This window comes from Gadus chalcogrammus, chromosome 15 (genome assembly GCF_026213295.1).
Source record: "Gadus chalcogrammus isolate NIFS_2021 chromosome 15, NIFS_Gcha_1.0, whole genome shotgun sequence".
Classification (NCBI taxonomy): domain Eukaryota; kingdom Metazoa; phylum Chordata; class Actinopteri; order Gadiformes; family Gadidae; genus Gadus; species Gadus chalcogrammus.
This window is the reverse complement of record NC_079426.1, coordinates 6184135-6196839: the sequence shown is the minus strand read 5'-3', so window position 1 is coordinate 6196839 and position 12705 is coordinate 6184135. Positions and strand designations below refer to the sequence as shown.

The 12705-nt window shown below is 48.3% G+C and overlaps 1 protein-coding gene across 1 annotated transcript in view; it reads right to left on the bottom strand.

Moving 5' to 3' along the window:
* The window catches only part of LOC130404177 (phosphofurin acidic cluster sorting protein 2-like), a 51268-nt gene that overhangs the window by 3606 nt on the left and 34957 nt on the right, over window positions 1–12705 (bottom strand). Inside the window, exons 13-23 of the mRNA XM_056608821.1 lie at window positions 12519–12651; window positions 10586–10690; window positions 10072–10178; window positions 8504–8658; window positions 8052–8162; window positions 6116–6218; window positions 4088–4130; window positions 3283–3325; window positions 2475–2613; window positions 1283–1506; window positions 438–551 (exon numbers count right to left, since the gene is read on the bottom strand). Coding sequence (XP_056464796.1) covers window positions 438–551; window positions 1283–1506; window positions 2475–2613; window positions 3283–3325; window positions 4088–4130; window positions 6116–6218; window positions 8052–8162; window positions 8504–8658; window positions 10072–10178; window positions 10586–10690; window positions 12519–12651 — 1277 coding nt within the window. The remainder of the gene's footprint in view (window positions 1–437; window positions 552–1282; window positions 1507–2474; window positions 2614–3282; window positions 3326–4087; window positions 4131–6115; window positions 6219–8051; window positions 8163–8503; window positions 8659–10071; window positions 10179–10585; window positions 10691–12518; window positions 12652–12705) is intronic.

Sequence of the window (12705 nt, the reverse complement as noted above, 5' to 3'; positions counted from 1 at the left end):
CAAACAATGTATCTGTATACACGGTGTGGCGATGATATCATCGAAATAAAGACTCACAGTGAGCCCTTGGTCATACATCATTGGTAATGACAATAAAAGGCTTTCTATTCTATTCTATTCTATTCTATACCTCGCTCTGCCACTTGATGGCAGCAGAGCATTTCAATTGCGTTTCTTGCGCTCATTACTTTATTATGGTTGTGCATTGGTCTGTACGGGTCTGTGTGTGTCTGTGTGTGTCTTGGTGTGGGTGTGTGTGTTTGGTGTGTGTGTGTGTGTGTGTGTACATGTTTTGGTGTACTTGTGCATGTGTTTTGGTGTGTGTGTGTTTGTGTTTTTTGGTGTGTGTTTCGGTGTGTGTGTTTTGGTTTGTGTTTGGTGCGTGGGTGTGTGCGCGTGCGCGTTGGTGTGCATGTGTGTGCGCGTGTGTTTGTTACCTCTCAGCATGGTGTGCTGGTGCTTGGCAGTGCAGATCAGCCTGCTGATGCCATCGATCACTTGGCTCTTAGAGTCCAGCTCTTTCTCCTTGGGCTTCTTGCTGAGGAAAATCACTGTGGAGGAAGAAAGGTCATCATGAGGTACAGGCTGACCGAGCAACAACAAACAAGCCTGACCCAGGTCTCTCTGTTACCAGCAATATAGCCGCTTATATGCACTGGCAACACACTTTATGGAGATTATGGTCAGGAACAAAACCTCAAGCAAACTCCAGAAAATCTCTTAAATCACACACACACACACACACACACACACACACACACACACACACACACACACACACACACACACACACACACACACACACACACACACACACACACACACACACACACACACACACACTTCGGGTTTGCTAATTGCTCTTCTTTGCAAAAGCTAGAGTTACGAGACACGAATCCAGTAAACGAAATAACGTTATAACAACATGTTTTTCTCCCATTTTATACAATTCCCATTTCCTGATCCTACTAATCGTTGCTTTGGGTTTGCAATTACATCTGCTCTTACAGACACACACACACTGGATTATGTGTTTTTATCAGTTTTACACACAGACACACACACACACACACACACACACACAACCTATTAATAACTACCAAACTATTTCTAGTTTGCTGAATGCTCTTCTTTTCAATAGCTGTACTATCCAGAGTTACGAGACTTGAATCCAGTAAAGGAAGTAGTCTTATAATAACACGTTTTTTTCCCAAGTTACACAAACACACATTGGATTATCTGTTTTCATCTCTCGCACAGCCACAGACAGACAAACACCCACCTTTCTTGTTCTTCTCCTTGGTGACCACGGTCATGGCCATGCTGGGCGGGGGGGTGAGCTCGCCCCCGCAGGGCAGACGGCTGACCTGTAGCGAGCGGAAGTTGCTCTTCAGCGTGTTCTTCAGGCCCACGTCCCTCTTCTCGCCCTCCTTCTTCTTCTCCGGGCCCTGCCACGTCCAGTAGTCCACCTGCAGCCCCATCACCTCGCCGCCCGAGCACGGAGAACTGGAGCGCACACGCACACACACACACACACACACACACACACACACACACACACACACACACACACACACACAGACACACACACACACACACACACACATTAATGAATACTTGAAAATCAAGCAAACATGCAACCATCTTCTACGACCATGTGATCAAGGGCAAAATTATTCTTATTACACACATTTAATATAAATAGCCTATCGAGATATATACGAGAGATCCTATTCCTATCAAAAGGTGCCATGCTGACTGGCATTTAGGGGAGGGATCACGCCTACAGACACAGCACACGAACGAGCCAACTCCAAGCAAATGTGAGGAATGCTGTTGAGTTTGATTGAAATGTCAAGCGGGTTACGAGCAGTTCAGTCAGGCTGGCGGCGGTCGACGGCCGTCCTCCTGGAGCAACACACCCAGCACCCACACCCTGCTCCTCAACGACGAGTCGGGGCCCGTCGCGTCGGACCGAGGCGTCTGCTGAACGCTACCGACGCACTCGTAGCGTTACGAAACGGCTACAGTAGTAACTCGCTGGGGCCTCGTCTCCTGAGGGGTTTGGTCGTAGGGCTGTGCGATTAGTAGAAATTTGATCGCTATTTCGAAAGCAGTGTCAATCGAGTGTCAAACGATCTCCAAACTAATACAATTTAGTTTAAATGTATTATTTTATTATTATTTATTTATTATTAATTAATTAAATGTTTTATAGAAATGGCGGAACAGCTGGATACATATTTGTACAATATTTTCTAAGTGAACGAAATTTCAATGTTCTCAGACAGTTACAAAGTGCTTTTTGGAGAGAAATGCTGCATAAATTCATCACTTTTTCATTCTATGATTATTCAAAAAATAATCATATGAATAATCTTGACTTCAATATTGACCAAAATAATCGTGATCATAGTTTTTCTATAATGGAGCAGCCCCTCGTTTGTCGTCACGGCGACCGAGGCGGTACCCACCCAGCTCCGGAGAGGGCGGTGGACACGGAGGGGGACTGCGGCGGCGTGTTGCCGATCTCCTTGCCGTACGAGCCGGGCGCGGGCGGCGTGGGCGACGACAGGATGCCCGGGTTCACCACCATGGCGTCGTCAGAGTCCACTGCGGAGCGGGGAGCACGTCATTCATGAAGGGAACCCCATCGCCTTTAGATAAACAACACTTCGTGGGCGCGTACCATAAATGCTCTCTGTTCTTACGGCAGCGACCCGGGTTCGATGTCCTCCCCTCTCTCTCTCCCATACCTTCCTGTCTAACGTAATGCGTCTTCATGAATAAAAATGCTAAAACAAATCACTTCCCAGACCTCTGCGTTTCCTCCCCTAAGACCCACTTTAATGACCACTTTGTATGAACTATTGTCGCCATTTGATTGGTTCAGTTCAGCTGCTTAACCGAACCGTTAACTTTGTCACTAGTTGGTTTTCAAAGTTAATACATATGCAAATACCGCTACCCTGTAGCCTCGTGATACATCCCTGTCTCTAGAGGCAATTAAATGAACTGTCATAATAATAAACATAATTTATGATCCAAACCCCACCCAAGGCTGTGGATTGATTTAACGACGTAAGGATTCCCACGAGTGTGGAAACTGTGATCCACACATACGTGCGTCTCATCTTAATCTGCCTGTGTCTAAACACGTGGCGGTCACATGACGTTCTGTACAGTCACTGGCGTCGGAGAGCGAGACAGAGAACAATGGTGACACCTGCACCCCCAGCGGTGAGTAACCTCATCCGACCACCTCCTCCGTGACCGGCTCACCTGAGGTGGAGAGACTGTGCTCCACGATCCCGACCTTCACCACCTGAGGGGCGACATAAACAACGCCAGCGTGTTACCAGGACGAACATTCATGTTACGAATACCAGCCCCTTTTTTTTTAGAACTCCCACCTAAACGACATGCATCCACTTAGAACTCCTTTTGATGACCACATTCATGACAGCGGTATCGTTGGGGATGCTGCATCTGGTTGTTTGCGTGGACATTGCACATTTTAACCTTTCAACGATAAAGGTAGACACTAATTATAATTACTAGTCTGTGCCCACGCCCCACCAGTTAAAGCCAGGGTTGGCAATTTATTTTTTGTTGTATTTATTGAAATTCTCTAGACATCGCGACAGCAATCATTAAATCAAATGCTCTGACAAAAAAAGGAAACAATCCTGGTGTCGCAGGCCTGTAATGAGCCCGTCTAATCATTTCTTTCGGCCTGAATGAAATGATTGGATGGCCTCCCTGTCCGTCAAACCTACCAACCCGGTTACCTGTGCGCACTCTGCCCGTGCCCTCACTGCACTTGAATTGAGTCTTCCATGAGGCTAGGCTGACCTAGTGCTTAAGCTAGCGAGCTAGGCAGACCTAATGCTAAAGCTAGCGAGTCAGGCAGACCTAGTGCGAAAGCTAGTGAGCCTATCACGTGTGTTGTGGGAGTGGCTTTGGAGGGAGTCCCGAAGGGTGGGGTTGGGATGTTGTAAGCAGGATACTTTCAAAATCTAGCTTACTCAGGCTTGCTCTAAATTGCCTACCCTCGCTTTAAGAAATAAAAGAAAACATATCATACCCCAATAAATGGCACGAATTTCTGGCAGGAGTCCTCATCGGGGCTGTGGACAAATAGAGCGAGAGAGCGAGAGAGCGAGAGCGAGAGAGAGAGAGAGAGAGAGAGAACAGCATGGGTGTGAGTACAGCAGTTCCACCACGAGAGTGCTACAATGACAACTCCCGAAAACCCAGGGACACGCACAAGAACACTCAATGGTCCCGGGGGAGGGGGGGAGGGGGGGGGGGGGGGGGCAGCCCCAGGTGGGAGCCAAGACCCCATGTCCCATCGCAGCGGGGATGGAACATGGCTGGCTGAGTGGAATGGCTGTGCTGACGTTCCTGGGGGGGGAGCTGGGGTTAGAGGAAGGGGGCGGGTTGGGAGGGGGGTCACGCTATGATGAGATGAATGGAAGGGGGGGGGGGGGGGGGGGGTATTGCTCCTTACAACCACAATAAATTGATAAGTGTATAAATAGATGATAGAGGGGGCCAGCTTTATAGGGAGGGGGGCGGAACAGAGCTGCGGGGTTTCGGAATGTTCGGGAATTCCGTCGTCGGTGAATCGGGTCGGGCCGTTGGTGGAGGCTGGGAACGTTAAACAGCTCTCGGCCTCTTGGATTTGATTTGGTTTAAAGGATGATGGGGAAGACAACGCAGGTTGTCCTGGCCTCTCTGAGGATTCCTGTATTGCTGTAGCAATCATATCGTTGTCTTCTCAGACGACGCAGAGCCTAGATCCAATAGCAATCGGATTCATGTGCTGCTTAAAATCAAGTTATGCACGATTTCTGCTTCTGCGTTGGAAAAAACGATTAGATAGAATTACACTTGAAGATTATTAGAAGGGTTCATTAGAGGGTATATTATTGCAAATATTGCATCAAATTTAGAAAGAGAAAGTGTTGTGTTGTTATGGTTACATCTAAGTCAATGTAAGCTACGGAAATATTAAGCTTAATTAATTCTGAATGATGCTGGAAGGGAAATCAACACTCATGTTGTTCAGATTAGTTAAATCTAAATAGCCAGCAAAACACGTCTATTAGAGTAACATTTGGATCATTCTGTGAAATTGCAATTGGCTTAAAAAAGATAGACAGGGTTTATAATTTATAACCACTCAAAAGGCAAACCGACATAATGTTTCAGTTAGGTTGTTAGGCATCATATCGTCACGGCAACACCACCACACAGGACTGGACACACGGTTAGACTCTGAGGACACAGCAGGCCAAGGGACGGAGTGCATGGGGGCGTCGAGTGGTTAGAGACACGTGAGTAGTGGACGTGACGGAGAGGTGGACATGTGGCAGACACACAGCAAGGGGGGGGGGGGGGGGGGGGGGGGGGGGGAGGCATCACGCCATGGACCATCAGAGAAAAATCAGGAGGGTGGAGAAGAAAAAGAAAACTCAAAAGTGAAAAACAAGAGCCGGTTCAGATACCTGATGTAAAAATCAAAATACAAACTTCTCTTCCTTGAGTGCAAACCAAAGGGGGTGGGACAAGGAGGGGGGGGGGGGGAGAAGGAATGCAACAGCGTTAAAATAAGTAATTGCTCTCGTTGTATTGATTCAGTCGCCTCAGGCTGTAAAGTTGCAAATCCAAAAACTATTGTTTTCTTACTTTCCTGCCTAGTATAAAATGAAATCATGTGTGTGCGTGTGTCTGTGTGTCTGTGTGGGGGGGGTGTCTGAGTGTGTGTGGGTGTGTCTGAGCGTGTGGTTGTGCGTTTTGCTGGGACACACTTTGCATGCAACTGTGCCCATAGCTGCTTGGCCCACATGCACTCCCTAAGCATGCGTTGCAGCCGTTAATCAGGTCATTTACGCGCCGGGTCTGGCCCTCATCGGCCATTTGCTTTAATCTCACAAAAAAAAATAAGAAAACGCAACCGGACAAAGTCCCGAGACGACACAGCATTCACAAAGACCGTGCTCGCAGAGCGACCAGCACACAGCTCACACTGAACAGGAGCAAGAGACATAGCAAGACATCGAATGCTGCTCAGTCTGGTTGTGATAAAGGTGGCATTTTAAACATTTACCTCTTCTGTTTGTAGGTGAGCATGGCTTCTGAGATGGGGAACTGGTGGGAGACGTTGGCGCCGGCCAGGTACTGGCCCACGCGCCCCGCCACGTCAAGGTTATCTGCACAGACGGACACAGGAACCCAGGACGTGAGGATACAACGTGTACCAAAGCCTTTAGCCGAGTGGTCTCCGGGAGGAGAGGGACACAGAGCAGGAGAGAGAGAGACATAGAGCAGAGGAGAGAGAGACAAGATACATACAGACAGAGCAGAAGAAAGAGAGACACAGAGCAGGAGAGAGAGAGACACATAGCAGGACACAGAGAGAGAGAGAGAGAGAGAGAGAGAGAGAGAGAGAGAGAGAGAGAGAGAGAGAGAGAGAGAGAGAGAGAGAGAGAGAGAGAGAGAGAGAGAGAGAGAGAGAGAGAGAGAGAGAGAGAGAGAGAGAGAGAGAGAGAGAGAGAGAGAGAGAGAGAGAGAGAGAGAGAGAGACAGACAGAGCAGCAGAAAGAGGAACACAGAGCAGAAGAGAGAGACACATAGCAGGAGAGAGAGAGAGAGACAGCAGGAGAGAGACACACAGCAGAAGAGAGACAGACACACAGAGCAGAAGAGAGTGTGTGCCTGCCAGAGGCTGCCCAACTAGAGCGAAACAAGATGCAAATGAATACTTTTTAAAGGCCATACTTGCATATAGGTCGCTGGAGGATTGTGTGCACATAAATAATTCCCGTTTTGCAGAATGGGGGGGCCGTGATGGAGCAGGGGCGTGGGTGATGCATGTAGAATGTCATGAACATGGGAAGAATTGGGTCCGGCATGCGGAGCCGATGAATGTTTGTCAGTTTGGGGAAATATCACACTGAGTGGAAACAGACCAATTTTTTGTGTGTGCGTGTATGTGTGGATGTGGATGTGTGTTTGTGTATATGTGTTTGTGGTGGTGTGTATGTGTGTCTGCGCATACGCGTGTCTGTGTGCGCGTGTCTGCGTCTTTGTCTGTGTCTGCGTGCGTGTGTGTATATGTGTGCATGTGCGCGTGCGTACGTGTATATGTGTTTGTGTATACGTGTGTGTGTGTGCGTCTGTCTGTGTGTGCTTGTGTTTGCCGCTTGCGTTTGCATGGGTACGTCGTGGTCCAACTTGGCCGGGCTCTGTTCGACTGGCAGGGCGGCAGGGTTTTGAGGATGGCTCCCTGGGCCAACAGCCCCCACCCCCCCCCCCCACCCCCCGGAGCGTTCCCATCGCTCGCCCTGTCTGGAGAACAGCTAAAGGCCGGGCGCTAGTGAAGACCCAGTGAGCACTCAGAACCCTTCTCATGTTGCCACAGCTCCCCTCCTCGCCTGGCAGCCCCCCGCTGGGAGAATGCGAGCGAGACAGAGAGACGTTACTCGCAAACCGTCTCCTCACTCCGTGGTAAGTTATCGAGCAAATTAAGAAGGAGTAAAACCACGGAGGAGGAGGAGGGCGGCCGGGCAAGTGGGAGGGGGGGGCCTGGTGGGGCTGGCTGTAGGGATGGGAACCGACACGAACCAAGAGGAGCCAGCTTGGATCAAAGTCTCGCCTGTGCCCGTGAGTGGGTGTGTGTGAGTGTGAGTGTGTGTGTGTGTGTGAGAGTGTGAGTGTGTAAGTGTTTTTTTGTTTGTTTGTTTGTGAGACAAGAAGGGGGAGAGGAATCGAGGAGAGCTGTGAACCGCCAGTGCAGCCAATTTGGCATTAGGTCAATTAAAATGATTTGCTCCAGCGACGATGTGGTCCAACAGGTCTAACCCAAGGCAGCTCCTCTGGCTATGTGTCCCGTAGCACGCACGCCCGCCGCCAACGGGCGAACAGCATCGCTCTCAAACTTCAAACGAGAAGCGATCAATGATCATTTTCACAGGAATAAAGTCCAGTACCCGCCGGCTGCCCTTAAGACCTGGACACAAGACACACACGGTGTGACTCCTGACCTAAAGTGGGCCGCTCTGTCCTGCAGAACAGGTCCCTCCAGGCCGTGTCCATGAAGATGGTGTTGAAGCGGCTGTCGAACGACGCCATGTACTTAGCCAGGGGATGGGAACCTGTTGGGGAACACAGGGAGCCAATAAGTATGGAGCACCACTGCCTACCACACCCACAAGAGATGAGTACAATGTGGACATTGGCCAGAATGCTTGGAGGCTTGTAATATAAAAATATATTGAATTTTTTATTATCAAATTATATCAAATTTACATTGTTTTTTTCTTGATATTGTTTACGATTCTTTTATAGATTTATTTCATTTATAAAAATAATAAATAAATGTTTTCATTTTATATTATTCGTTATATTGTTTTATATTGTTATTTTTTTATTATTATTATCTTTTTATATTTATTTTACGTTTGTCACGTCATCTCCGTCACCATGGTAACCTCACCGATGGGGATGACCAGGAAGCGAATGTAGCTGAGCCAGTCGGGGGTCTTGTTGGCCAGCTGCTCCACAAAGAAGCGCAGGATGGTGCTCAGGTAGCACTGGTCCCCCGCCACCGCCACCTTGATGGTGGGAGGCATCTGGGCGTTGCAGTTACAGCTGCACAGGGGGGAGGGAGGGAGAGGGGAGAGAGCGAGAGCGAGAGCGAGAGCGCGAGAGAGAGAGAGAGAGAGAGAGAATGAGAGAGAGAGAGAATGAGAGAGAGAATGAGAGAATGAGAGAGAGAATGAGAGAATGAGAGAGAGAATGAGAGAGAGAGGGCGAGAGAGAGGGCGAGAGAGAGGGCGAGAGAGAGGCCAAGAGAGAGGCCAAGAGAGAGGCCAAGAGAGAGGGCGAGAGAAACAGAGACAAAAAGAAAGGGAGATTAAGCCAGGGTAGGTGTTCGAGTTGCAACTTGCCAGAATGACAACCGAGCGCGAGAGCAGAGAATGTGTGAGAAGGAAATGACGAGCGACAGACAGTGTGAAAGCTGCAGTCTTAAAGCGGAGGCAGGCTTATAGCTCCAACCATTGACTGCCAGTGGGCACACACACACACACACACACACACACACACACACACACACACACACACACACACACACACACGCACACACACACACACACACACTCTAGTTCTGGAGAACGTGTTCAGATCAGTTACAAAGGAGAATCATTAAGAGGAAGGTTTAATCCTCATCATGGCTTTATATAACCAACATGCCAAAACATCTCGTTACACAACAACAATATGATGCGTTAAAACTGTATCGCTTTGAGGGGGGCGTGGCTTTATACTGGAGAGCGGCCATGTGATTGGAGAAAAGCCACTAGGCTTGGATTGACAGGAGACGGGAAAGAGGAAGGGGGTGACACTGGGTTTGACAGAGGAAGAGGAGGCGACACTGGGTTTGACAGAGGAAGAGGAGGTGACACTGGGTTTGACAGAGGAAGAGGAGGTGACACTGGGTTGGACAGAGGAAGAGGAGGTGACACTGGGTTGGACAGAGGAAGGGGGGTGACATTGGCTGAGACGGGGACTTCCAGTCTGAGCTGCGGCCTCCTCTGCCAATCTCAGCAGATGGTCGCAGCTGGGACAGACAACAATCAGAAAGCAATCAATCCAGGAAAAGCGGAGGTCCGGAACTCAATGCTTTTTAAATGACAATGAAATAAGAAGTGCTGCAGTCCAGAGACACAGACCTACAGCCTCAGGACAACGCTCCGGTCTGGAGTAAATGTCTTTATTGTTGGATCTGATCGAGCAACGGAGCCCATACTGGGTCTAGGTAACAGGTCACAACACGACTACTATTACTAGGTGATAGTAGTACGGCACTGCTGGCTAGGAGCCAGGATGTTGCTCAATGTTGGAAAGTTCTGTAGCACCCACACAGACCATCACACACACACAAACCAGCACACGCACGCACACACACACACACACACACCCACAGACAGGCACACCTCCATCCACACATGAACGTACACGTGCGTGCGTGCGCGTGCGTGCGTGCGTGCGCGAGGGCCTCACAATCTCTGTATGCGTGTGACGATGGTGTTGAAGGCAGCCTGGACGTCTGCAGCAGAGCAGGTGGACACGATTGGCTGGCCGTGCCCATGCAGCACCTCGGCTACATACTGGGACACACAGAGAGGAACACGTCACACATACACACACACACACACACACACACACACACACACACACACACACACACACACACACACACACACACACACACACACACACACACACACACACACACACACACACACACACACACACACACACACACACAGTGGTGGGCGTGGAGCCACCTTTATTCATACTGTAATGATGAATCACACACATCAAATCACCAAAGCATTCCTGTCTTTAGGCTACAGTGCCTAAACCCATCGTATAGCAGTAAAAGCTGATATTTCTGTCAGGTAGGAAGAGGAATTGACATCCTAGTCCCTACAAATTAAAAAAGTACCCGTTCCCACACACAAGCCCACACCACCGCCGACTCACACAGACTGACACACGCATGACTACACACCTGGCCTTGCCACTCCATGGTGTTGATGAGGATGATGCTCTCGGGTAAGCGCTCGTCAGAGATGAGGATCTGGTTCAGCTGGTCGTACACAGACTTCCTGGGGACCTGCGGGCGCGATTACCACATTACAGCAGGAATGAGAACATGCAGAGGCCTGCACATGGGCTCCGCGTCGCCCCCGACGACAGGCAAGCTCGCGCACACACACGCAACCGCACATGAACTCACGTAAACACACTGAGGACACACACAAACACACACACTCCCTGACAACTCACAAACACACACACGCACTCCCTGACAACCAGCGTTAATTTCGGTAACGAAAAATATGACAAAAGTTCTTCGTCAACGACCTTATTTCCAAGATGAGACGTTGACAAGCTAAAAATAGATCGTTGATAATAAAAACTATGACGAAATGAAAGTCCCGTTTTCGTTGACGAGACGAGAGAGGACAAAAATGTTAGTGGTGTGCTATTTGGACATTCAAAATGCATGATATTTTCCAATCATTACCCTCCCGTAAGGTTCTTATGCAACGCAAACAATGTTCACTCCTCCAGTAAAGGAGGAGGGAACAAAAAGACGGACCTCAGCTACGACTTGGTAACAGGAGGTATAGTCCACCCAGCTATGAGCTAACGTTATGCATTGTACATATTTATTGCCAACTCAACATATTTATTTATTTATATTTAATTAGAAATTCGTCCCAGCCTTTATACCACAGATACTCTAGGGTCTATAGCATATAACCACCTTGTCTGATTACAGTTTGCATTTTTCACAATTTACCAGCTCTCGTTTTGCAGACGAATCATCGTCGTTTCAATGGGAATCGCGACGGTCTATATTTTCAAGTCAACAAAAGGTGTACTTTGAAACTCGTCCCAGCCTTTATACCAGAGATACTATAGGGTCTATAGCATATAACAGCTTTTTCTGATTACAGTTTGCATTTTTCCCAATTTACCAGCTCTCGTTTTGAAGGCTGAACAGACAATAGAGTAATAAAGTGTGACGTCCCGTTTCTACACAAACCAAATGAATAAGGGGAAATCCTTTTTCACACTAACCTTTTATTGAAAAGGAACGATTTTTTTGCGATTTGATTTGCGAGTTTGCTTTACCAATAATGTAAGTAATATTAAGAATAGATTGTCTTCATAGAAAAAAAAAAAAAAGAAAACGTACAAACTTTTCCTTTTAATACCCCAGGGGAATACATGAACGCCTCGACATGTTTAGATTGGTAGTGATTTTCACCTCCTGAAATTGATTTATTTTCATTTTCAAAGAAACAACACATGGAAGCAATGGAAAACGCCATCTCTCGTTCGGTTGTTTAGAACTGAAAATCCGGTTGCCAGGACTATGTGACATTTTCACATTAGTACTCTATTTGACTGGAACTACTTAGCAGGTGGCCATATATCAGGGGTTAGCCTAATTTAATTAGTTTCAAAGAGAAAACATTTTGACTAAAAGTAATGCCTAAAAGTTGACTAAATTGTAAGGACTTGTATGCTCGACAAAAACTAAACTACGAAGGAAAACAATGACTAAAATGTGACTAAAACTAATAAGCATTTTCGTCTAAAGACGACTAAGACTAATTCTAAAATAGCTGACAAAATTAACACTGCTGACAACACACATACACGCACACACAACCGCTGATGACAGACACACTCACACACACAACCCCTTAACGCCACACACAGACAAAACCCTTTAATGCCACAAACACAGAAACACACACACACAGACGCACACACACACACACACACAACCCTGTAACGCCACACACACAGACACACACACACACAGACACACACCTGTGTCTGTGTGTGTGTGTGTGTGTGTGTGCGCTACTCCGAACAGTGGAGTAGCATTGGCCAAGAGCCTGTTCCGGGGCTCAGCGTGGTACCTGCGCTCCGAGCCGGGAGTCCGGGGAGCACTCGCTCTCCATGCTGCTGGTGCGGTCGCTCTGGGCCTTGGAGTTCTGCCGGTCCTTCATGGAGGTGCTGCGCGGACGACGCTGCAGCTTGTTCTCCGCCTTGCTGAGCGGCAGCACCAGCGACCGGAAGGACAGATACAGGACAGACAGACGGGAG